Source organism: Mustela putorius, unplaced genomic scaffold (assembly GCF_011764305.1).
Source record: "Mustela putorius furo isolate JIRA1106 unplaced genomic scaffold, ASM1176430v1.1 tig00000139_pilon_pilon_pilon, whole genome shotgun sequence".
NCBI lineage: Eukaryota > Metazoa > Chordata > Mammalia > Carnivora > Mustelidae > Mustela > Mustela putorius.
The window spans coordinates 6,132,509-6,157,025 of NW_025421293.1; the positions used below are offsets into that span (position 1 = coordinate 6,132,509).

The 24,517-nt window shown below is 59.8% G+C and overlaps 2 protein-coding genes and 1 long non-coding RNA gene across 6 annotated transcripts in view; 1 reads left to right on the forward strand and 2 right to left on the reverse strand.

Annotated features, from left to right (window-relative positions):
• Positions 1–263: 263 nt before the first annotated feature.
• Positions 264–1,657, reverse strand: LOC106006715. The gene is made up of 2 exons (XR_001180987.2): positions 1,455–1,657; positions 264–539 (listed from the first exon to the last, which is right to left on the reverse strand). It is a non-coding gene; the product is annotated as an uncharacterized LOC106006715 (long non-coding RNA).
• Positions 1,641–13,383, forward strand: NSUN5 (NOP2/Sun RNA methyltransferase 5). Of its 2 annotated transcripts, XM_013061040.2 has the most exons (10): positions 1,641–1,800; positions 1,887–2,009; positions 2,433–2,607; positions 2,700–2,808; positions 11,523–11,661; positions 11,748–11,863; positions 12,173–12,351; positions 12,521–12,731; positions 12,807–12,947; positions 13,024–13,383. In XM_013061040.2, the coding sequence occupies exons 1-10, from the start codon at positions 1,708–1,710 to the stop codon at positions 13,160–13,162; spliced, it is 1,425 nt and encodes a 474-aa protein (XP_012916494.1). In that variant the 5' UTR covers positions 1,641–1,707; the 3' UTR covers positions 13,163–13,383. The 2 variants fall into 2 exon arrangements, with proteins under 2 accessions (XP_012916494.1, XP_004761702.1); XM_004761645.3 differs by having other exon boundaries at positions 11,523–11,863; positions 12,469–12,731.
• POM121C (POM121 transmembrane nucleoporin C) overlaps positions 13,375–24,517 on the reverse strand; it is a 58,451-nt gene continuing 47,308 nt past the window's right edge. For all 3 annotated transcript variants that reach the window (XM_004761650.3, XM_004761649.3, XM_004761648.3), the window contains 8 exons: positions 22,026–22,117; positions 21,125–21,198; positions 20,558–20,682; positions 20,333–20,435; positions 19,923–20,117; positions 17,424–19,064; positions 15,883–16,005; positions 13,375–15,470 (listed from right to left, as the gene is read on the reverse strand). In XM_004761650.3, coding sequence (XP_004761707.1) covers positions 15,373–15,470; positions 15,883–16,005; positions 17,424–19,064; positions 19,923–20,117; positions 20,333–20,435; positions 20,558–20,682; positions 21,125–21,198; positions 22,026–22,117 — 2,451 coding nt within the window. In that variant the 3' untranslated portion in view covers positions 13,375–15,372. The remainder of the gene's footprint in view (positions 15,471–15,882; positions 16,006–17,423; positions 19,065–19,922; positions 20,118–20,332; positions 20,436–20,557; positions 20,683–21,124; positions 21,199–22,025; positions 22,118–24,517) is intronic.

Sequence of the window (24,517 nt, forward strand, 5' to 3'; positions counted from 1 at the left end):
CTGATGAGGATGGTACATTACCTGTACTCTTCCAAATACTCATTAAGCCAGTCTGGTCACGGGAAAAAAAATCAGACAAATCCCAATGAAGAGACATTCTACAAAACACTGACCAGGATTTCTCAAAACCATCAAGGTCATCAAAAACCAGGAAAGTCTGAGAAATCGTCACAGCCAAGGAGATAGGACACCTGAATTTAACATGGTGCCTTAGATGGTACTGAAGAACAGAAAATAGTCATTAGGTAAAAGCCAAGAAAATCTGAATCCTCTATGGACTTTATTAATGTCGATGCACTTGTTAACCATTCACCTGAAGGAGTGGGGATTGGGATTGTTTTAGGGTGGATTACGTGAACAGCTACTGGCTGTCCCTGCCAGTTTGTGCACCGCTCATTCCCTCCGTCCGCCACGCAGCAGATGCTAGGTCCTTACTGCGAGAACACTGGTTTGGGAGGTGCAGCTAGGTGACGGTCAAAAAGGATTTGCCCTCGTGGAGCCAGCTAGAGAGTAAATCATGACTGCGGCTGGAACAGGTGCTATGAAGAAAACAAAATAGATGTTACTCAGTTGGGAGTGGGGTTTCCACTCAAAGATCACTATTAACCCACCTAGAGCTACAGGACTGGGTGAAACGTTTAAACAACAATTTGGATGTAGACTAGAGTCAACCTCCTTGCAAAATGCTGACGTGCTGTTGGTGCTACAGAGAATGCACAGGCAGGTATATTCTGGTCCACGGAGGCCTGTCCACTTGAATGCTTGAGAATCTCATGTATTGGATTGATTCAATCAAATTAATGTGTACCAGTAATCCCATGAGTGCTGGGGACAGAAGCAAATCCTACAAAATCCCTGTCCTCCCAGAGATCCGCTGGGGAAATTACTATAAAGGAATTATTACAATGCACAAAAAACCCACCATTTGGAAACAAAGTGCTCTTCCTCACATCATGTGCCAAACTGAATTCTAAATGGTTAAAGATTTAAGTGTGGGAAAAAGATGAAGCCATAGTGACTGCTATATTGTAAAGGTGTGAAGAAGCGGTTCCAAGTATGACATCAACCACATTTTTAAAAAATATGAAAACCGGCCCCAAACTATAAACATTAAAAAACAACAGTAGGAGCGTCTGGGTGGCTCAGTGGGTTAAAGCCTCTGCCTTCCTCTCAAGTCACGATCTCAAGTCACGATCTCAAGGTCCTGGGACCCCGCATCGGGCTCTCTGCTCAGCGGGGAGCCTGCTTCCCCCTCTCTCTGCCTGCTTGTGATCTCTCTCTGCCAAATAAAATCTTTAAAAAAGCTTAAAAAGTGTTTTAAAACAACAGTAAACTGTAAAAAATCTACGTAAGACGAGGTATGTATTGTTAATAAACAGAGGACAGAGACGGAGGGAGTGGCCAAGAGACACTAACGTAACAGAACACAAAGGATCAATAAGCACAATATCAACCTCTGTAACAAAACAGCAGGGAAGCGCCGCCGCCCGTCGGACTGGAAAAGATCGGAAACAGAAGCGGTGCGAAGAGGAGCGGGAAACCGCTCTCCCAGCGCTTCACTTCACGCGGGGCTCGGGAGTCCTGAAAGGGCACGGGGGTTTCCGGGTCGAGAGTCCGCGCCCTTTGACCCGGAAGTGCAGGCGGGCGGGGCGGTGCCAAGGCGAGAGTGCCTCGCGACACGGCCGTAAAGGCGCGTGGGAGCGCAGCATGGCGCTGTACGCGACGGCGGCGACGGTGCTGGCGGCCGTGGAGGGCCGACGGGGCTCCATCAAGGGGCTGGTGTACGCCAGCAGCTTCCAGGTAGCGGGGTTCGGGGGTTCGGGCCCGGCGGGGGGGGCGAGAAGGGGGGGCCCTGCCTCAGCCGGTGTCCCCTCGGCCGCGCGCAGAACGTCAAGCAGCTGTACGCGCTGGTGTGCGAGACGCAGCGCTACTCCGCCGTGCTGGACGCCGTGATCGCCGGCGCCGGCCTCCTCCGCGCCGAGAAGAAGCTGCGGCCGCACCTGGCCAAGGTAGCGGGGCCGGGCGGGGGTGGCGGTGCGGGACCCGGTGTCGGCGCCGGACCGTGCCCCGCGCGACTTCAGGAGGCGCCTCTGTCCGACGCGCGCGAGCGTCTCTAGCCGCCGCTCGCTGAGGCGGGGTGACCGTGCCGGACCTCCCGCGGCGGGGACCCTGGCGCAAACCCGAGGGTGGTGGTGACGACGAGGAGGAGGGTCGGATGCGGAGCGGGGCGGGTGAGCAGCCCCGGGGAGACGGTTCGGGGCCGGGAAGCGAGACACCGGGCTGGGCTCCCCGGGCTGCCGCGCACCTGGTCTGTGGCCTTGGGCAGAGCACCTCGCCCGGACCCGGCGCTGCCTGGCAAGTGGTCGCTCAGCGCTGTGACGTCCCGAGACGCGCACTCTGAGGCCTGTCCCTCGTTCCTTCCCCACCCCCAGGTGCTCGTGTACGAGCTGCTGCTGGGGAAGGGCTTCAGAGGGGGCGGGGGCCGCTGGAGACCCTTGCTGGAGCGGCACCAGGCCAGGCTGAAGGCGGAGTTGGCGCGGCTCAAGGTTCAGCGCCGGGTGAGCCGCAACGAGGACCTGTTGCAAGTGGGATCCAGGCCTGGCACGGGTGAGCTGGAGGGCGTGTGGGCAGGAGGGCAGCGCCCAGGCCCCCAGAGGAGAGGGCCTGGTCCTGCCCCCTCACCGCCCATCGCGTCCTAGCCTCGCAGGTGCCTCGGTTCGTGCGCGTGAACACCCTCAAGACCAGCCCTGAAGATGCAGTAGATTATTTCAAGAGACAAGGTTTCTCCTACCAGGGTCGGGCTTCCAGGTGAGCTGAGAACCTGCCTGGCTGCGGGGGGGCTCTGGGAAACGGGGATCCAGGGGAAGAGAGAGGAGGGGAGGTGGTGAGGGCGCTCCGGCTTTCTCCTGCTTTTCCAGCAGTTTCTCTCTCTCTCCTGCCGAGGCCGGGCTTTCTCCAGCCCTTAACTTAAAATCCTGTTTATTCAGAATTCACGACTTAAGAGGAATCCTTCCAAAACAATGTGCTTAAACACACATTGTTGACTTATACTGCAAGGTAATGACTAGCTAGTTAACATTCGTCACCACGTATAATACAGAAAGTTTTTTTCTCTTGTGATGAGAAAAAAGAGGAGTGAGAGGGAGAGCGAGAGCGAGAGCGAGACTCCTAGGCACGAGGGGGCTTCGTACCCGGTGTGCTGAAGCAGGGCTCGGCTCCGTCTCAGGCCCCTGAGATGACCTGAGCCCACATCAAGAGTCAGAAGACACGTCACTGACTGAGCCACCCAGGTGCCCCCTCTTGTGATGAGAACTTTTAAGATCTCTTTGCATCTTTCAGGTACGCAGTACCGTAGCTCTTAGCTCACCCACCGTGCCGTACATTAGAGCCCTGGGACTTACGTATCTTATAGCTGGAAATTTGTGCTTTTGACAAACTTTACCCCTTTTGCAAGCCCCGCCCCCGCAGTCACAAAGCCGTCCTCTGTATTTATGAGTTCGTGTTTTAAAGAGATTCCACATACGAGTGAGAATATACAGTGTTTGTCTTTGATTTATTTCACTTAGCGTAAGATCCTCAGGGCCCATCCATGTGGTCACAGACGGCAGGATTTTATATTTTGTCTGAAAAATATTCCCGTGTGTGTACGCATGTGCACACGCACACACATACGTGCACGTAGTTACATGTTTTCTTTATTCATCTAACCGTTGACATTTAGGGTTTCCAGGTCTTGGCGGTTATATATCTGTAGCAAACGGGCCGGGTATCTTTCTGAATTAGTGTTTTCCTTTTCCTTGGAAAAACACCTAGAAATGGGATTGCTGGATCATACGGTAGGCTCCAGCTCTGATCCTGTGCTGAGCCTCTGTGCTGTTTCCCACAGTGGCTGCGCCAGTTCTCGTCACCCCCAGCGGTGATTCCCACATCCTCACCGACAGCTGTTTCTTATTTTTTGGGTAATAGCCGTTCTGACAGGTGGGAGGTGACATCTCGTTATGGTTTTGATGCTTGTTTCCCTCATGACTCATGGGATTAATTTTTTAATCCCATATGTTTACACCTTCTCGTGTACCTGTTGGCCATCCGTCTTTGTCCAGTGTCATTCTTTTGCTCGTGACCTCCATTTTCCCGACCCCGTTATAGAAGAGACTGTTTGTTCCCTGTTGTATGTTCGTGGCTCCTTTGCCACAAACTCATCGGCCGTGCAGCTATGGGCTTATTGCTGGGCCCTCTGTTCTGTTGCATTGATCTGCGTGTGTGTTTTTATGCCGGGACCAATTCTGTGTTGTCTGCAGCTTTGTAATGTCGTTTGAAATCAGTGTGAGATCTCTAGCTTTGTGCTTTCTCAGGATGGGTCTGGCTGTTCCGTTCCATACAAATCTCAGGATTGTTCTGTACCTGTAAAATGGCCATTAGAGTTTGTTAGAGGTCACACTGGCTCTGTAGACTGCTTCGGGTAGTGTGGACCTTCAACGACATTCTTCCACTCCGTGAGTGTGGAGCAGCTTCTCGTTTGTGTCATTTTCAGTTTCTTTCCTGGTATCTTACAGTTTTCAGAGTACCGGTCTCTGATCTCCTTGGTTGAATTTATTTCTAGTTTTTTGGGGGTTTTTTGGGGATACGAGTGTAAATGAGATTGTTTTCTTAATTTCTTTTTTCTGATAACATTGGTTTGCAAACTCCCTGGGAGCCTTCCAGGTATAATCTGAAACCAGGCCGCATCCGCGCGGGGCAGGGCCAGAGAAGGGACGAAGAAAGAGGCGGACTGGTCCCGACGGACATGTGGCAGGTTTAGTAATAAGGGAGCTTCATACAAGGCTTGCCCTGGGAAGCCAGAAGACGAGTAGATCCCTGCACCCCGGCCCGGCCCCACCAGAATCTTAAAAACAGTTCCTAGATAGGCCTTAACTGGGTTCAGTCACGTGGAGGCCCATGTTGGAGGGTAGTGTGGGTTCGGTTCCAGAATGCTGCAGTGAAGCAGGTCGGATGAATTTGTTGGTTTCCCTGTGGCCATGAAAGACAGGTTTATTGTATAGTGTAGCCTACGAAGTGTACAGGAGCGTTATGTCTGAAAAGACATTTATGTATTTTATTACTAAAAAATGCTAAACATCACCTGAACTTTTGGTGAGTCATAATCACTGATCAGAGGTCACTGTAACAAACTCTGTATTCATGAAAAAGTTTGGAATATTGTGAGGATTATCAGAATGCGACCCAGAGACAAGAAGGGAGCAGATGGTGCTGGGAAAATGGGGCCTTCGGTCTGTAAAACAAAACAAACCCCCAACAAAACCTCACTACCTGCGAAGCGTTGTCAGTAGAGCAACATGCGGTGAAGTGAGTTATGCCTGTACGCGGTCCCTGTGATCTCAGCACCACGTCACCGTCTCAAGGCTTTGTGGTTGGGGCGGCCTGTGGTGGGGAAGGCAAGTGGGGTGCTCGTTCCGAAGTCAGGGAAAGGGGTGAGGAGCCGCCTCCGTTTGCCGGGGTCTGGCTGGCGGGTCAGCCGGCGGGCCTGTGCTCTCAGTGACCTCCCCAACACTCTTAACCCTTGTGACCAGCTCTAAAATCCCAGACGACCCTGTTTTCTGCCACGTGTCCTGAGTGCTCGGCAGGGGGTTCACTAGCACGGGAGGCGGACGCAGCATTAGGGGCGGGTCCAGTTCTTGCTGGGACACATGCAGGAGAAAACAGATTAAGACCACAATTTCCCAGGGGCGCCTGGGTGGCTCATTAAGCGTCTGCCTTCAGCTCCGGTCGTTCAGGATCCCGGGGCTCCCCCGCATCAGGCTTCCTGCTCAGTGGGGAGCCTGCTTCTCCCTCTCCCTCTGCCTCTGCCCTCCCCCTAGCACATGTGCTCTCAGATAAATGCATTCTTTTTCTGTTTTTTAAAGATTTGTTTATTTGACACAGAGAGATCACAAGTAGGCAGAGAGGCAGGCAGAGAGGGGAGGAAGCAGGCGCCCTGCCAAGCAGAGACCCCGATGTGGGGCTCGATCCCAGGACCCTGAGATCATGACCCGAGCCGAAGGCAGCAGCTTAACTCACTGAGCCACCCAGGTGCCCCAGATAAATAAATTCTTAAAACAAACTCCCCCCCCCCCCGCCCCGCGAAATTCCCCAGATCAGTGGTAACACCGCTAAGCACCCCCAGATCCAAACCGTTGATTTATTAACATCCCCTAGGCTGGAGGCGCCATCGCTCAGGCCGTGGACTCGAGTCCTTGTGTGAGTTAATAAATGGCCCGTGAGCACACTCGTCAGGAACACACAGGTGCCTCCTTGTGAAGCCATAATCACGTCCAAGTGCATCCTGCTGGGGAGGTCGGCTTTCCTTACCGAAGACCCTTCAGTGTTCGGAAGGGCGGGCCCCTGGCGGCGCCGGGGGAGTGTAGCGGGGGCTCCCGTGTGTGCTTTCGTGTTCTCCGTCCCGTGCAGGGAACAGAGGTGCCAAGTGACGGTGTCATCGGGAGACAGACGACCACTGCTCTCCAGCCTGGAGGAGAGGATGCTGGCAGCTTTCCTTTCTCCTTGGCGGGGGGGGGGGGGCAGCACTGCCGGGCGTGAGGAGCGGGGAGCAGACATGCCAGACCGGGACCCCCACCTTCGGCCCGCTTCCGGAGCGCGCGTGCCGCTCCCGGTGGAGCGGTTTCTGCAGGGGCCGCTGGATCCCGCAGGAGGTGCGGCTGCTCTCCCGGCCCAGGGGTGGGAGGTCCCATGCCCGTTCCCGGGGCCATCCCAGCGCGCATTTCCCAGCGCAGGGGAGCCTGGCGTTCTCAGCAGCAGCATGCGGCCTTCGGGGAGAGGGTGGCGGCTCTTCCCTGCATGGAGTTGCCCGGGCGGGGGTCCCCAGTCTGGCCCGCAGAGCGGCAGGCCCCAATTCGTTTGTGTTAGAGCCTGCGACAGCGCTCAGTCCCACTAGCCAAGGAGTTTGGACCCGAGTAACCGCATCCGCTCTCTGCATCCTGTCTCCTGTCTGCCGGGCCGGCTGCTTGCGGGTCAGAGGGGTGATGGGTCCTGCATTCGCGTCGTGTGCTTCTGTGCACTTGCACATCGGGACTGTTGCGGCGTGACCCCCAGTCACGGTCTAGTACACTTACCCAGGCTCTTTTCAGGTGGGGCCGAGGCGGTGACCACCTACAGGGAGGGTGGCTCGAGTGCTCGCTGGGGAGGGAGGAGCCGGTCTGGTGGCCTTGCCAGCTGCCGTGGGCAGGACTCACAACAGCTGGGCCGCGTTGCTGAGCTAACCGGCCCCTCTACCTCCAGGGCCTTCTGGCTTCCTTGGTAGGTGCCCTCCCATCGGGGCGCAGCGGCGGGCCCGCATCCGTGTGCTGAGTTACTGCTGCCCGGAGGTCGTTAGGGCTGGCCCAGGAGCCAGACTGTCGTCAACTTCTGGCCCGCCGGGCGGGATCGTGCTGCCGTGGGAGCCCCGACGTGGAACCTTGTGAACCTGCCTGTCTTTTCATATATCCTGACCCCGCAAGGGCTCATTCACGATCCACCCCTCCTGTTTTCCACCGTCCACGCCACAGGGGGTCTCCTTAGGGCCTCCCGCGGTGCGCGTGGGGGGCTGAGGGCTGGGGCTGGGGAGCCATCACCGGCCAGAACGTTCTGGCTGCGGCCGTGGCCGCTGTGGTGCTGCTTCCGCAGGGGCTGTCCCTGGGGGGTGTGGCGCACACGACTGGAAGCTCTTGCTCTCTGGCAGGGACACCTGGTGTCTTTTTCCTTCCAGAGCTGGGAAGCAGAGTCCTAGGGGCGCTCTCCCTTTCAGTCGTCGCTGCCACAGTGCGCAGCCTCAGCAGCTGCTCGGCTCGTGCCGTTGGAGCTTTGTCCCTTTCCCTAGTGATTTGCCTTCTCAGGCGGCTCCGTGACCCCTGCTGGACTCAGGGACAGAGGTGTTGCGCCAGGTGGGGACGCGGAGTCCTGCAGAGCTTTCTCCAGGCTCGCACACCTGCTCCTCGCTCTTGGGGGCTAGGTGAAGTGCACCTCGCCCGTCGGTCACAGCGTCTGGGACGGGGTGTGTCTTAGCGGATGAAATGACACCCACCCCCAGGGCAGTGTCTGGGCCTTGAATTTTCTGGGGGTCACTGTCCAGCCTCTCTCTCATGGATGCGCAGGAAAGCCTGCGGGACGGCCTGCGACACGCACGCTTCCACGCGATTACTAGGGTGTGCGTGCGATGGCCCGTCCTCCTGGTGTGGGAAGGGTGACAGCTACAGGGCCCCTGCTGCCTTCCTGTGACCTATGCTGGGCCATGGGGGTAGCCTGGGGGCAGTGCTCAGAAGATCCCCCGCTGCCCCTCCCATGTGAAGGCAACCGGTCTTGTGCTTAGTGGCCAAGGGGACACCGTGGAGGCACGTTCTGAGAACGGCACGGCACCCTCCCCGGACTGTGGCCTTGGTGTCTGAGACGGTGGCGGCGTTGGGCACAGCCGTGTGCAGGGGGGGCCACTGCCTTGTTCGGTTCTGGGTGCTCTGCTGTCACCCCCAGGAGCTGGGACACGCATCCGTGGGCTCTCGTGGGCTGTGGGAAGCGCCGGGGCAGGGCGTGTGGTGCCCGCTCAATGTCGCCCATGGAGGGTTTCTCCTCTGTCCCTGTGCCTGCAGTGTCGTCTGGTCCTCGGGGAGGGGCGGTCTCGTGTGCCCGCGGAGTCTCCAGGTGGGATTCACCCGGACGCAGTCGAGCCGGTAGGCGGCCGGACCCGGGGTGTTCCCTAGTCCTGGGGAGGGAGACCCCCATGTCCTCAGGCAGGCGGAGGGTGCCCAGTTGGCAGCGTCAAGGGACTTTCTTGATGGGCATCGTCGCTCAGGTTTTAAGGCTTTGCACAGGCTGGCGCTGCAGGACCACAGCAGGGAGGTCCAGTCCGCGGGCCTCCGGGTTACTTTCTCCAGACCCTTCCCGGTCCGGTGGGGGTGGCCTTTTGAGCTCCGCCTCGGTCCCCGCACCCCGAACGTCGTGTTGCCCGGGTGGACTCACACCTGTGCGCAGCCCGTCCCCGTGCTGGGGGCCACCTGGAGCTGGCTCCCTCCTGCTGGGATGTGGCCCCCTCAGGGCCTCCAGAGAGCGGGGTGCCGATGGCCCGTCTCACTCCCAGCGGCCTACGAATTTGTTGTACTTCTGTATAGATTCCTGGGGTCCCGCGTGCCCAGGAAGGCCCCCCTCATTGGGCCAAGCCCCCCCCGCGGGCTGGAATAATCCAGCACCCGAGGATGTAAGTCCCTGAACTTGCTACAAGTGGGCCACTCGGCCCCTGCTGGAGGGCAGGGTGTGTGGGGCAGGGGCTCATTCTGTCGCCTTCGGCGCAGCCAGGGAGAAGCCATTGCCCCACGGCCTGTCACCGCCCGGCTGCACTGGGATGCTCCCCCAGCCTTTAGCGGGCACGTGGCAGCCGCGTCCGCAAGCTGAGGGAGGAGACCCTCTCTTCGCGAGAGTTTCCCGAGCTGGGGGGCTGCCCTGCTGGCCGGGGCTGCCCCTGCATCTTGTGTTAGGGGTCCGCTGACGGGGGGGTGCCTCCGCAGTGTGGCCATCTGCCAGCACAGCCTCGCCCCCGCCCCCACTTTGCTCTGCGGCAGGGCCACCGTGTAGTTTCTCCAGTGAGTCCGTTAAAGCGGCCTGCGCTTTCGGCCCGCCCCCCATACTCACACAGGGTCCCCAAGCATCGGACGGAGGGGCCCCCTGCACCACACAGAGATCGCCGGCCGGTTGGGGACCCCCGCAGGCTGTGTGCTCATGGTCTCCCGTTGGCTCCCCCGTGGCTGGGAGTGATCCGAACGGGCGGGCCGCTGCGGATGGGCCGGGGACAGGCTTCCTGAGAAGGGCACTTAGCTGGGGGGCATGTCGGGCAGCAGCAAGACGTCTCCACGCCCACCTGCCAGAATCTTCCCAGTTGATACAAGGCCTTCACGGGTTCTGTCTGCCGCCTTCTGGATGGTCTCTGCGCCCTGGGACGGTCTCAAGACCGCGTCCTGGGGCGGGCTCTGGGAGCGGGGAAGGCAGGCAGGACGCACGCCCCAGGGACGGGGTGCCGGAGGGGCTGGGGTGCCCAGACCCTGTGCCCGGCGGTGGCCACGTCATCTCCGTGGCCGCCCGGTAGTGAGTCGTCTGTGTAAGAGACACAACAGATTCTTGTGCGTGGGTTTTCTGTCCTGCTTTACCGAATGCGCTCTAGCGCATTCTAGCAGTTTTCTGGCTGGCGTTTCCCGCGTCCCCCGCCCTCCTTGGTTGGATGCCGCGTCACCATGTCGCCTGCCGCGCTGACTGGGTTGCTGAGAGAAGGGGGCACGAGGGGACGTCCTTGTCCTGTTCTCGATCGCAGAGGAAGGGCTTTCAGGGGCTCACCCCTGAGTGCGGTGGCTGCAGGCTTTTCCCAGTGGCCTGCGCTGTGCCCAGCTTGTGCCCTCGACACGTGCTTTGCAGGGTTTTGTCATGAGTGGACGTCGACTCGTCAGAGACCACCAGGGTCTTTGTCCTTCATTTTGTGGATGTGGGACCGGGTGTTAGGTCTGCGGGTGTGGACGCGTCCCTGCGCTTTGCGCCTCCAGCACCCTGTGGTCCGCGAACAGATGGCCGCGAGGCCAGCCGCCGAGCCCCGTCGCGCCCGTCCTGCCCGCTGTACCTTTCGGTCCTCCTGGACCCTGCGCGCCGTTTTCTCTTTTCACGGGCAGGAGAACCTCCCGACCGCGTCTCCCCTCTTCCCGACTTCAGCTGTGCTCCGCGCACCCCCCACTTCCTGGGGGCTTGACAGCTCTGGGAAGTGCCTCTGCCCCCTCCCCGTCCCCTCGGCCTGTGGCCTGCTGCTGGGAGGCCAGGGTGGTGCGGCTGGGAACCAGGAGGCTTGGGTTTGGCCTCGGCGCTGCCCCCGGATAGCTCTGTGACCCGCTTGGCAAGGGGCGCGTGCTGTGCTCTGCGCTCCGTCAACGGCGGCCCTCGCGTGCGGCGCCCCCGGCCCATCGGCCCCCTGCCCCCGCGGTGGGTGTGTAACTGCTGGCGTTTCGGGGGCGCCTGGATGGCTCCTTGGGTTAAGCCACTGCTTTTGGCTTGGGTCATGGTCTCGGGGTCCTGGGATCGAGCCCCACATCAGGCTCTCAGCAGAGAGCCAGCTTCTGCCTCTGTCTCTGCCGGACTTTCTGCCTGCTTGTGACATTTGTCAGATAAAATCTTTCAAAAAAAACAAAAAAGCCAGCTGGCGTTTCTGGAGCGCCTCACTCGTGCCGGATACTGTACGCATCTCGCGTGGAATAACCCAGTTCTCCCCGTGACCGCTTCCCAGAAGTGGGACGGGGTGTGACGGAAGGCACCTGCCCCCGTGTCCCCTGCTGGAAGGTGGCGGAGGTGGGACCCTGGGCCAGGGCTGACCCGAGTGCCCACGTGTTCCCTTACCTGCTGCCTCCGTCACCAGCCATGCGTTTCTCCGCAGCAGTCTGCGGCATCTGGCGCGTGAGGTCACACGTGGAAGGTCCAGCCTAGTGCTCGGCCGGGGGGACTCAGAACGTTCCCTGCTTCTTGTGCCCTGGCAGCCTCGAGGACCTGCGGGCCCTCAAAGGGAAGTGCTTTCTCCTGGACCCCTTGTTGCCAGAGCTGCTGGTGTTCCCGGCCCAGACGGATCTGCACGACCACCCCCTGTACCGGGCCGGTCACCTCATCCTGCAGGACAAGGTGGGGCAGGTGGGCGGGAAGGGGGCGCACGCGTGGGTCGGACGGCGCGGGGTCCCCGTGCGCCAGCGCCTCGCTCCGCCCCCCAGGCCAGCTGCCTCCCGGCCATGCTGCTGGCCCCGCCCCCGGGCTCGCACGTCCTGGACGCCTGCGCTGCCCCAGGCAACAAGACCAGTCACTTGGCCGCTCTGCTCAGGAACCAGGGGTGAGTGCCCCGGCCAGCCAGAGGGGATGGCGTCTGAGCCCACCCTTGGGAAGCGGGAACTCTGTGTTCCAAGCAGGGCGTGCAGGCTGAGAGCACCTTCCTCTGAAGAATCCCATGCGGACCTGGAGCGGTGGGGGGGGGGGGGCACGCCCAGCTTCCCGTGGGGGCGCCGCTGGGAGATCGGAAGCCCCCGCTCGGGTCCCGCTGACCAGACACGGTCCTGTGTCCCGAGTGGACGTGTTCTTGCATGTCACATCTGTGGGCCCTTGGGGGCCTGGTGATTCGCTGCAGCTGTCCCCTGTCCCCCAGGAAGATCTTTGCCTTTGACCGGGACGCCGCGCGGCTGGCGTCCATGGCTACCTTGCTGGCCCGGGCTGGAGTCTCGTGCTGCGAGCTGGCGGAGGAGGACTTCCTGGCGGTCTCCCCCTCCGACCGGCGCTACCGTCACGTCCAGTACATCTTACTGGACCCTTCTTGTAGCGGCTCAGGTGAGATGGGGACAGAGGGTGTGTGAGCGACCTGCGGCTCTGGGGTTCGCGCTGGCCTCGGGTTTAGCTCAGACTCTCCTCGTCCGGTGACCCAGGCCAGCGTTCTCACCCGTGCAGCAGGGACTTCCGCGCGAACCGAGGCCATCTGCAGCTGACGCTCTGTCCTTAGGCATGCCGGCCAGACCGCTGGAGGAGCCCGGGGCAGGCACCCCGAGCAAGGCGCGCCTGCAGGCCCTGGCCGGCTTCCAGCAGCGAGCACTGCGCCACGCGCTCAGCTTCCCCTCCCTGCAGCGCCTGGTCTACTCCACGTGCTCCCTGTGCCAGGAGGAGAACGAGGACGTGGTGTGGGACGCCCTCCAGCAGAACCCAGGGGCCTTCAGGTAGCGGGGGGCCGCCGGCGGGCTGGGGAGGGGGGCCGCTCTCTGTACCCACAGCCCTGCTGCGCTCCCCCGCAGGCTAGCCCCCGTTCTACCCTCCTGGCCCCACCGAGGCCTCAGCACTTTCCCAGGGGCTGAACACTGCCTCCGGGCCTCCCCCGAGACCACGCTCACTGGTGGCTTCTTTGTCGCTGTTCTGGAACGGGTCGAGGTGTCGAGGTGAGTGGGGTGGCGGGGGCTGCGTGGAAGGCGCTGGAGGACCAGGCTGCCAGTGACTCAGGGACTCTCCTCCTAGCTCGGTCCCCGAGGCTGAAGCAGCAGCACCCGAACTCACGGCCGGCGCTGCCCGACGGAGGAAGAAGAGACGGCGCAGGGCCTCGGCTCCGGGCACGCCGCAGGTCCGCGGAGCCGAGCCTGCTCCGGGGGGCAGTTAGAGCCCGGGCCTCCGCGCGGCTCAGCCCGCAGCCCTGCGTGACAGCTCCGTCCTTCCTACTGCCTGGTCACCGCTCTAGGAAGGAAAGCGGTAACCCTGGCTCTCCAGCGGGGACACGGTGGACTTCCTTGTCCTGGGGCCCCTACCCGGGCCGCGTGCCTGCCGGGGAGGGAGTGCCGGCCGGACCGTGGAAATAAAAGGCAGGACATGGTCCACAATAGATCACAGTTTTTTTTAATTCTTAATGACATAAGCAAGGAGAAAAATCTCACATTCATACGAAAAATTCCAACTAGACTCACAGGAATTAAGTCTTTATTTGTCATGGAAAGTCCCAGCCTCCCGTCCCTGTCCAGTGCACGTCCATGTACACACGCACACACACACGCACACACACTCAGGCTGTGCCGGGACACCCCCGGGGGCTCCCGAACCAGTGGTCCTGCCTGTGGGACGGAGGTAAACCAGCTCGGGGCACTACGACTCGGAGGACCGACCTTCCGTCCGGCACCTGGAAGCTCGGGGTCCAGACCTGTGCCCCAGCCCCCAGGCCGGACAGCGACCGGGGACTCGAGGCGCAGGCCTCTCCCCCAGCTGCCCGCACAGGGACACACGGCCTGCTCTCCCCAGGGGTGGGAGGGACAGTCGCCTGCCACAGCACTCAACCTCAGTCACGGGGTGAGGGGGGACTCATTACATCTACGTCACATTATTTATAAAATAAGAATTACATTTTATATCGTGTGTCCTGAAGGAGCCCTGGCCCCTCCGGAGAGCTGCCTGGGACAGCGCCAGAGCCTCTTGCACAGGCGTAACTTAACTCTACAGCTAACTCCTAATCGATAGCGTTTATACGTAACCACCTCAGTGAACCAAGCTTGAAGGAATTTAAAAGGCAATTTAGCTTAAATACAAAAATAAATTTTTATTTTGTTAAAAAATGTTTAAATATTTTTTTCTTTTAATTTAGACACACGCATTCATACTTCTCCCAAAGAGGATGGGCATGGCAGCGAGGCTCTTGGGCCCAGGGGATGTAATCTGGGGGCGAAGGAAGCAGAGGTGAAGGGGAGGGGGAACCTGAATTCGAAGCGAGGTTCCTTAGTTTTGGTGTCTACCACAGCCCCGGGCGGGGGGGGGGGGGGGGGGGTCAGGTCAGCGGCAGGGAAACCGCAGGGGGGAGAGGTCTTTGCTTCCCCTCGGCCCCATCCTCTCGGGCTGCCAGCCCTTAAAAGTCGAAAACCCCATCGGGAAATCCAGGCGTGAGCGCATGTAGCGTAAAGCGGCGCTACTTTGCACGCTCGATGCGTGACGCCCCAGAAACGCGACAAGCGAAGTCCGGCACTACCAACATGCCGCCACTCACACGGTCCGATTCTTCCTCCAAACTCGATTCACAGAGCAACAGACGCAAGCATCAGACTAACACGGGACGAGGCCTCAAACATACGGCCCAGGGGAGGGCGGGCGGGCGCGGAGGGCCGTCCTGCCCGCTCGCCCCGCTTCCCCGGCGCGAGGGATCTGCCCTTGCAGCTGCCAGGCTAACAGTCTCGAGCCACCAAGCTTTAAGGGGCCAAACTGGCAGAGGGCGGGGGGCCACACGCGGACTCAGACTCGGCAGGAAGAGGAAGAGCAGGAGCAGTGCCCGCCGGGCTCTCCAAGGCAAAGCCAAATTCGGGGGCGGGCCAGAGCAGCGAGAAGTGGGGAAGCAGGGTCCCCTAAGGGGACCCGGGGACGACCACTGTTTACAGGCAAGCCAAGCACGGAAAAGCTGCGGGACCAACCCAGCTCCCCGACCCTGGTCCCCCGCTGCCCAGCAGCGACGCGGGCAAGCACTGTGCCGGCGACACCCCCACCCCGAGCTGGCCCTCCGGGGAGCGGGAGGGAGGCCCCCTGACGACGCGCGTCCTCCACAGAAGAGTCAGGAGAGGAGGTGACAGTATGTACAGATGTTCTCGCCCGCTCTCCAGCCTCGCCGCAGCTGCTCAAGCCAAGGGAGCAGGCGGCTGCCCTGTGCCCCCGCCCTCAGAGGCCCGAGGCTTCTCCCTCGAGCGGGCACGGCCACCACGGCTGCCGCTGCCTCCCCCGGCAGAAGCTGAACGTGGGGGCGGCGGAGGTTGCTCTACGGAACTAGAAGGGTTAGAGGCTCCTCCCAGCAGGGGCTGAGGTCCACGTTTGGGCAGGGAGCGGGGGACAGGACGGGGACAAAGGCTATTTCTTGCGGGTGTGCTGCCTGCGGGCCTGCAGTCGCTGCCGGGCCCCGGGGGTCTTGGATCCTGCACCAATGGAAAAGGAAGGGGCCGCCGATCCTGGAAAGATTGGAAAGATTCAACAAGGCTTCATCAGGCAGCTGCTGCCTGGGGCACGTCCCCGGGCACCCCAATCTCTGGAAGGCTAGGCCAGCAGAAGGCTGGGGACTACTAGGCTGGGCCTCCCAAAACCGTGTTCAGTTGCTGGGGGAACAGGAGCGTGGGGAAGGACTAGGAGCAACGCAGAATCCCAGATGACCCGCAAGCGAGCAGGAAGGCATTTCTACCGGCTTTCCGGGGGGTCTGGAACATTTCCCTCCAACTCCCTTCTTGGGCTGTGCTGGCCCTCAAGCCAGGCCCCATCTTTCTTGTGCTTTCGGGCCTGACCTTTCCCAAGGGCCCCCAGAGCCAGGAACCTACAAGCACCCCTCCCTCGCTGGTCACACCGGCGAGCAGGAGACCCGCTGCTTACCGAAAGGTCCGACGCCAACAAAGCCTTGGGTGGGTGTTGAGGATGCCCCAAAGGAGAGACCACTGCCCGACGTGCCCACCCCGGAGGCAGGGGTGTTCTGACCAAAGGTGGGTGTAGAGGTGCCTAGAACAGAGAAACCGCAGCAAACTAGCACCTAGGCTGGCGCAGAGGTGCCCGCACTGGGTACTGAAGCCTGGGGGCTGTCCCCACAGGGCACCTCGGCCCTGGACCTCCGTGCGGGCTCACCCCAGTGGCGGGAACTGCTGCCCTCCCCACCTGCTTCAGCCCCGCAGTGCTGCCCTTTCTGCATTCCCGCGACCCCCAGAGCACGGGAGGGCCACTCGGCAGACCCCCACCTTCCGGCCGGACCAGGTTACTTCCCTCTGACCCCGCGGAGTTCTGCAGCCTCTCCCGGCGTGCCCGCCCTCCAGGAACCTGAGCTTCCCACCAACACCGCCCCCCACCCCTGGGTCCGCTCACCTTCCCAGACCACACCAGACTGCCTCTGCCCTTGCCACCAGAGGGCCACTGTCCAGTCCCGCCCCTGCCTCCCGACAGCCCTCAGGGCGGGCCTCCTCACTCCTGACCTTGCCATCTCCCTTCGGCCTCCACCCCTGCCCCGTCACCCCTGACAACCCCCAGGGGCCCTCCAAGTTCCCAGAGGGCCCCCAGGTCACGGAGCCCTCCCGCCCCAGCGTGCCCGTGTCCCCGCTGCGGGAACCTACTAAAGCGGACACAGGCGGGGTCTCCCCTGCCCTCCGTGTGCTCACGTGTGAACGCTGCTGAGGAATAACCTAGCCGTGTGGGCTGGCCTCACCTCAAATTCATAAACCCAGTTCTCCGGTGCTCAGAGCTTCCTGAAAATTCTACCAGAATGTTCTTTTTCCCACTCTCCCAAGCACTTCACGAGGCCCTCCCTGTACACACAGCTCCCCAGTCCAGTCCCTGGGGCCCTCCCCCACATTTGAGAATAGAAACCACCAGGACGAGAACTTGTAAGTCCCCTTTTGCAGATACAATCCCTTAATTCTTCTTCTGGAATTCTATAAGGACCTCCCTTCCTACCTAAAATCCAGATTTAACTCTGGCTCTGAATGACCCTCAACTCCGCCTGCTTCCCCACAGCATTTTGGATCATTTCCACTTTCAGATCCTCGAGTCACACTTTGCTTTTCTGGGTTCCTGAACGAGCAGAGCTTGCTCCTGCCCCGGAGCCTTTGCATGGCCTCCCCTGTGCCCAAAAAGTGCTCTCCCACACACACATACCCACCCACACTCCCAACCCTTGTGCACAACCCAGATGGAGACCTGGCTTAAATCTCAGAAGAGCCTGCCCTCCTTGACTCTCTGAAAAAAGCTCCTCCACAGCCACTCGTGACGTCCAGCCTTCTACCTGACGCTTCCTGCTCCCTCACCCTGTATTTAACCACTGACCATCAGCCTCGTCCCGGCCAGACTGGAAAGCTCTCTAAGTTAGGAAACTAACCCCGGCACTTAGGACGGCGCCTGCTGCGGCCGACCAGCGCCATTCCCGATCTTACCTCCGAACACAGGTTTGCTCTCAGGGGTGCTGCCCACACTGAAGGCAAAGGGTGTGCTCTGACTGGGTCCGCCCAACGTGCTCTGACTTGAGCCTCCTCCGAAAGGGGTCGTGCCGCTGGTGGTCCCACTCTGTCCTGTGCCAAAGTTGAACGCTCCGGAGGTGCCGGGGGTGGCCACGTTGATCCCGAAGCCCCCGCTGCCAGCCGGGCCGGCAGATCCTCCGAACGTGAAGGGTGACAGCGTCGTGCTGCCGAACACGGAGCTACCGGTCCCGCTGCTGGTGGTCTGGGTCGTAGCTCCAAAGCCGGAGGTGGTGGCCGCCCCAAAGGAGAACATAGGTGTGCTGCTGCCGAAGGCGGGCTGGGTGCTGGCGGGGGTGCCAAAGGCGGAGGCGGCAGGCTTCAAGCTGCCGAAACTGGACTGCGTGACGCCGCCAAAGGCAGGCTGGACCGAGCCGGGCGCTGGGGTCGTGGCCGGAGTTGGGGCTGCAGAGTTCCCGAAAGTGAAAGAGCTGCCGAAGCTGGGGGCGAGGGCCGGCTTGGCGGCCCCCTGCTGCTGCCCGTCGGCAGCCCCGAACGGGGGCTGGGGGTTGGCCCCCGGGTACGAAGACAGCGCAGGCTTGGTGCTCGAGCCGAAGGGAATGTGGAAGGCCGGGGCGGCGGTGGAGGTGGTGAAGGTCGGCGCCGGCGGGCTGCTGGTGGCGGGCGCGGGCGTGGTGAGGCCGCCGCCAAACCCACTGAAGGAGGCGGCGCTGCTGCTGCTGCTGGTGGCGGCGGCGGTCTGCACGGCCCCGGGCAGGGACTGGCCGAACGTGGTGACGGCCGTGGATGCGGGCGCAGCGGGTGGCTTGCCGAACTGGAAGATGGAGCCCGTGGCTGGGGTAAAGCTGGCCCCGGAGGCGGGGGGGGCCCCAAAGAGGAAAGGTGGGGCGGCGGAGGTGGTGGTGCTGGTCACGCTGCTCACGCCAAAGCTGAACACGGGCTTCGAAGCAGAGTCGGCCGATGTGCTGGCTGCGCTCGCGGGAGCCGCGGCTGAGGCGGCAGCGGCCTGGCCGGCGAAGAGAGGAACATTCCCGGCAGTGGCCGGGGCAGCGGTCTGACTGAAGGAGAAAGGAGCGGACAAGGGCGCAGATGCAGGGGACCCCATGCTGCCAAAGATAGGCTTGAACGTGGGCTGAGGGCTGCTGGCAGGTGCAGCGAGGGCAGAGCCGGAAGGTGCTGTGGTGGCGACCTTGGAGGGGCTGGACAGCAAGGGGTCCTCGTTCTCGCTTTTTGGCGGGACTGCAAAGATGGGCTTGAACATGGGGGATGCTGAGGACACGCTGGGGGCTGTCGACACGGCGGGGTCAGCAGGTGCGGCGCTCAGCATTCCCAGCAGAAGACTCGGCTTAGGGGTGGGGGACGGGGCAGCCGGGGCTGGGGACGTGGCAGACGTCTCCGCCTGAGGAGCCGGAGAGGACACGGCGGTGTCGGTGGCTGGTATCTGGGACGCAGCAGGCGTCAGCCCCAAGAAAGCGGCTGCAGATTTGGCGTCTGAGGAGGTGCCTGGAAGGGGCCCTGACTGTGGAGAGCCAAGAGGGGCCAGAAGGCTGGGTGTCTTCGGAGGCGAAGGGGCCGCAGTGGCTGCCGCTGCCGTGGACTCTGGGAAAAAGAAAGAACGCGCATCCTGAATACCGCGACGGTCGGCCCTCGGGGCTTCCGTGCCCAGGGCCGGGGGCCGGGTGGGGGCTGCCGAGTCAGGGGCTCCCTCGATACCAAAAACCCTTCAAGTCCCCGCACCCTAAAACTAAGGTGCCGTTCACTATTTCCACCCTTCACAGATCGTAAGGTACTGGGAAAATATTTGGCTTCAATGGACAATCGATGTGTGGACTCTATGGAAAATCCAAACACCTAGACTCAAGTCCAGTGAAATCCCTTACACGCCCGAGAATGGTTTAGCGCATTTGCCCACCACAGGCGGGATGCGGAGCACGTAGCTGTGGACCCTCTCAGGGAGAGGCCGAGGCCTGGCACAGCCCGCTGCGTGCCCAAGTGCGCCCAGAGGAGTGTGCGCACATGCGGTGCCATGACCGACGCCCGGACACCTCGAGGGAAAAGGACTGTGTCCTCTCGTGCCTGTGGTCTGAAAGGCCCCTACCCGTGTGAGCCTGTTTCTATTTCAGAGAGCCTCGCGCCTCGCAAGCTGTTACCCGCGTGTTACCGAAGATGACCGCAAGGCTCAGAGCAGCTCAGGAAGCGAAGAATTTCAAAGCACGAGCCACGTGGGCCCCTTGACAGCCACGACGAGGCTGCCGACCCCAGCCTGAAGCGCGGCAGCCCCCTTCCTGCGAGCTTGCCCATCAGACTTCAGAAGCTCTTGGGCGAGCACCATCTCAGGACCGGTGAGCCACACGGGCTCAAGCTCCCCCAGGTTTCCAGGGGCTGGCGGGCATGCGACTTCTGCTTCGAGGGAAACTGAGCCGTGTCCTGTGCGGCAGGGGGGGCTCGCCCACTCACCTGGGGAAGGCGGCAGGCTGGTGGAACTCTGCATCTTCTTCAAGCTCTCCAGCAGCGGGTTGGTGCTTGGGGCGGGGGCGGGGGCGGCGGCCGCGGCGGCGGTGGTCCCAGCAGCGGTCCCAGCAGCGGGCAGGGTAAGCGTCAGAGAAGGCTGAGTGGTAGGGGGCTTCTCGGTGACACAGTTTGAGGCAGCATCTAAAGGAAGGAAGACCGTGTTTGGCAATTTTCTCCCAGGGGTACACCACGGAGCCCGGGGTGTTCGGGGCCTCAGCATCTGCTTATCTGGAAATCCCTCTCCAGTGCCGGTGCTCACGGTTCTCCTGATTCTACTGAGGACCCAAAAGGATTTCTCAGATGAGAAGGACCCAAATAAAACCCTCCGGAGCGTGGAGCTGGTCGCTCTTCCTTACCGGTCCCTTCCGCCAAGGCCTTGTTAAACCACCGCAGCGAAGCTCTCTTTTCCAGTTCGAGGTCCTCGGCGGTGATGGAGTAGCCAAGCTGGGGAGGAGGGGGCTGCCAGAGACAAAGACGAGGGGCCTGTCAGAGAAGCTGGAGGAAGCCTGCATCCGGCTTCCTAGAGCTCGCGATCGCGGTGCTGGGGAGGGCAGGTGTGGACGGACAGAGCAGAGCCCTACCAGCGTCAGCCGGGCCCCTCGCCGCAAGGGCAGCAGCTGAACCTTCCGCTTGCGCTGCCCTGAGCTGCCAGGTGTGGGCGGGGAGCTCCACGAGTTCTGTGCTTTCCACGTGGTCGTATCTGCAGCTGAAGCAACAAACGAGGGCGTGTATTCTTCCTTTTCTCTTCCAGCAATGGCTGGGTTTGTCTACCCACCGGTTCTACACACCGAAACTTCTCTGGGTCCCTCTGAAAGGTTCTATCTTCCATGGTTGGGGTCTTGGGTACTGTTCCAACATTATTTTAGACAGGAGGGCCCCCAACACAGGCAGACAAGAGCTTACTACTGGATGGGCACTACCTCGGCCGCCTGCAGATTGCTGCACCTCTGCTGACCGCCAGCCCCCAGTCACGCCGGACTGCGGTGGAGACCTGCCCGGGCCACAGACTACAAGACAGGCTCTTTCCGCTCTGTGCCTACCAGGCCCTACACGCAGCGGTGCTCATCGTGTGCTTCCGGACAGGCGGCGGGCTGCACACCCTTCAGACGCTCCCACCGCGAGCCACTCCCGCATGCTTCTCAACCTACCTCTCTCTCCCTGGGCCTCCGTGTCTGCTGCCAGCGGCGTCGAAGAACCGGAGCGACGAGAAAGCTCATCTTCTCTGCGGGCGGAAGAGGCACAGGTGTGCTCAGAAACACCTCCTGACTCGGGACACGTGGCTGGCTCAGTGGGCTAAGCATCTGCCTTTGGCTCAGATCATGGTCCCAGGGTCCTGAGATGGAGCCCTGCGTAGGGCCCTCTGCTCAGCAGGGAGCCTGCTTTTCCCTCTCCCCAAACCCCTGCTTGTGATCTCTCTCTCGCTCTCTCAAAATAAATAAAAGTAAAATCTTAAAAAAAAAAAACCAAAACCAAAAAACTCCTCCCCACAGAATACTGGGCAACTTCTTACACCCTCCTAACTACCAACCAGCCAAAGTCCAGACCATCATAATTTAAGATTGCAGTATGCCAAGACAAAAAATTTAAGAAATCAAAAGAAAATTCCTACAAGCCAAAGGGAGCCAGTTCATGGATGCCACGGAGAAACCTCTTACAGGAGGCACAACGCAGCAACCTTTAAAACCTGACTTAAACCTGCCAAGCCCTGAGAGATGTCACATATCTGACCCCAAGAGCAGCGTTCTAGTTGACTTCTGGTGCCTAGAGGGTCAGCTGCAATCTAGAGCGTGGCCTCCCCTGCCCCTGACGTAACTCACTCTGCTCCCTGTGCCCGCGGTGGCCTCCCTGCACAGCCGGGCTGCTCGGGCTGTGGGATGAGGAAGAGCCTGAGCCTCTAGGGTCAGCACGGAAAACCGTAGAGGCGAGAGCCGCTCAGGCAGGTACTTCTCACTGTCCTTCTAGATGGCAATGTGATTCTCCAACTCACAGCCGCAGGAAGCCTAAGAGCCAAGCCCGTGTCCCTTGGTTCCGCGAGTCAGGACTCCTTACCTTACTTTCTTGGCCGGCCTCTCTGGTGTCTGGGAGCGGGACGAGGCGGGGCTAGATAAGGGGGAGGAGCTGCGCCCACTTCTCTTCCAAAGCTGAAAGGTACACAGTGACACGACTGAGCCTACGGACAGTGTAACTCTGCCTATCAAGTCTCCTTTTCAGCGACCTACACATTTCTTTACAGGGAGCGTGACCGGCTCAGGTGGCGGACAGTGTGACTCTTAACCTCGGGGTTGTGGGGTCAAGCCCCATGGGGCATACAGAGATTACTCAAAAATAAAATCCTGGAAAAAAACCCCAAAAAACATTTGTGAAGGAAAGCGAGCTGCCAGTAATAACTACGGGGGGAATAACGTGAACAGGTACGGGAAAGCTTGGCAGTCAGCACGTAAGCGGGGAGTGCGCTTTCCGCACACACTAGAAACTGGAACGTTCCATTCCGTCATGGTTTAGCGCCACGACACATACAAGTTTATAGTATCTCAGAAATGATAAAACTAAGAAACTTTTCCAAACCTCCGCCCAAAACTCTATCACAACGAAGATAAGCCAGTAATCTAGTCCTACTTCGGTTGAATTTTCAGTTTTACTCCAACTTTATTTTTTTTTTTTTTAAATGTGCTACCAAGACATGTATGACTTTTGCAGCACCTGTGATGTTTCCCGTTACATGACAATGGTTCAGACACCCCGTCTCTTCTACCAGGCGGTCCCGATAACAATGACGGTCTGTTCCCACCCTCCCTCCCCTCCTGCAAAGCGGCCTCGCGGCAAAGTAACCGACAGAAAGCACCCGCACGAAGCTCTCTGTCTTTAGCCTAATCACAGCAGCACGGAGCTATCACTGTAGACATTTTTCTCACTGAGGAGCTTCTGGTGATTTCTTAAGTCCACAACAGTTACATCATGTAAGGGGCCGCTGGCTGGCTCAGTTGGCTGAGTGTCCAGCTCTCAGTTTTGGCTCTCATGATTTCAGGTTGTGAGATGGAACCCCGTGCTCTGTGGGGCGTCTGCCTGGGAGTCTCCCCGCCACCCCCTTGCACGGGCACTCTAAAATAAATCTAAACAAAACAAAAACCTCTCTGTAAGAGCACTGGCAGGAAGCAAGGACACTCTACTGTATACCCTTTGTACCGCCTCAACTTTCAACCACACTAACATTCCCATAAACAGAAAACCTATGCGGGCAGGAAATAAAATATCCCCGAACCAAACAGAAACCATAAAATGAAAAGCAAATGATTTCAGTTAAGTCACCATCTTTACCTGTAAACACGGGAGTCCTGCAAGTCCACAGAAGTATAAGGAACATTACCAAGTGAAAAGTAAGCAAGAGATAGAACAAGTCATAAAAAAAAAAAAAGAGTTAATCGATGTACCTAGCAGTCAACTTAATTCCGCACTTTGATTCACTTTTTAATTAGCCAAGAACCACTTCAGAGAGGTTCCATACTTTACACTTGACGATGGAAGACGAGCAAGCGCGCTCCGTCACCAGGAAATGGCAACGTGGAGAAGGGACAGGAGAGTTCACAAGCTGACCGCGATCAACCGAAAGGGAACAGAGGTGTCTACACAGGAGCCCGGGGGAGAGACGATGCCACGCTGGTTGGAAGAATCGGTAGAGGAGGAAGGGGACGTCGAGGAGCCTTTCACGACTCCCCAAACAGCACCCGAAGAAAGACAAGCCGCACGGGCTTGCGATGGGACAGACCCATCACCCCACAGCAGGGAAAGAACGAGGAAGGGAAGGCTCCAGGAAGGGATCAGAGATGACAAATGTCCTGGTCTGGCTGATACAGAGAACATGTGAAGGAGCAACGGGGGACACAGAGCGCCGAGCTGGGGTCTGACGTGCTGGAGGCGAAAGGAACTATTCCGACTTTGGAAAATGACGAGTCTCATTAACACACAGAGAGGCCAGCGCCGCGCACACAGAGGTCAGAGGCCAGCTCACTTCCGCTGTAACTGGTTCCCGTCCAACATGTGCTCTGATTTTACAATTTCGAAGCCAGAGCTCTTAGCATGGGCCGCCGCAGACCCGACTATTTCCTAGGGTTCCTCCGCGAGAACGCGCCGAGTCAAAGATCTCTGCTACCACCTGCGCCGAATGTAAGGGCTGTCGCCTTTGCTGGTTACTGGAGATAATCACTACACGCCAACACGTTTTTTTCAAAGAGAAGCTTTAACATGAACTTTCATATAACGTCATCTCCTCTCCCAAAACCTACTTCCGGGAACTTATCACATATGCAAACACCACACGCGAACAGGGAACTGGAAACTCCTGAGAACACCGAACAGCAGTTAGTAGCGGGGCTGCATTTCCTACGGGAGGTCACAGGCTCCACCATCAGTGAGGGCGCTTATCACAAACCCTGACCCTCTTTCAGGAACAGCCATGTCCTTCTAGAGCAACATTCCCGCTGGGGACAAGCAGCAAACACTGGAGAAGATGCGGCCTACACGTGTGAAAGCGGGGCGCCGCCAGG

Excerpts from the sequence above, each read along its gene's own strand:
- NSUN5 (XM_004761645.3), top strand. The coding sequence starts at position 1,708 with ATGGCGCTGTACGCGACGGCGGCGACGGTGCTGGCGGCCGTGGAGGGC. Across the intron at positions 2,809-11,522 it reads TACCAGGGTCGGGCTTCCAG|CCTCGAGGACCTGCGGGCCC; the intron begins GTGAGCTGAGAA and ends GTGCCCTGGCAG. Across the intron at positions 12,732-12,806 it reads CAGAACCCAGGGGCCTTCAG|GCTAGCCCCCGTTCTACCCT; the intron begins GTAGCGGGGGGC and ends GCTCCCCCGCAG.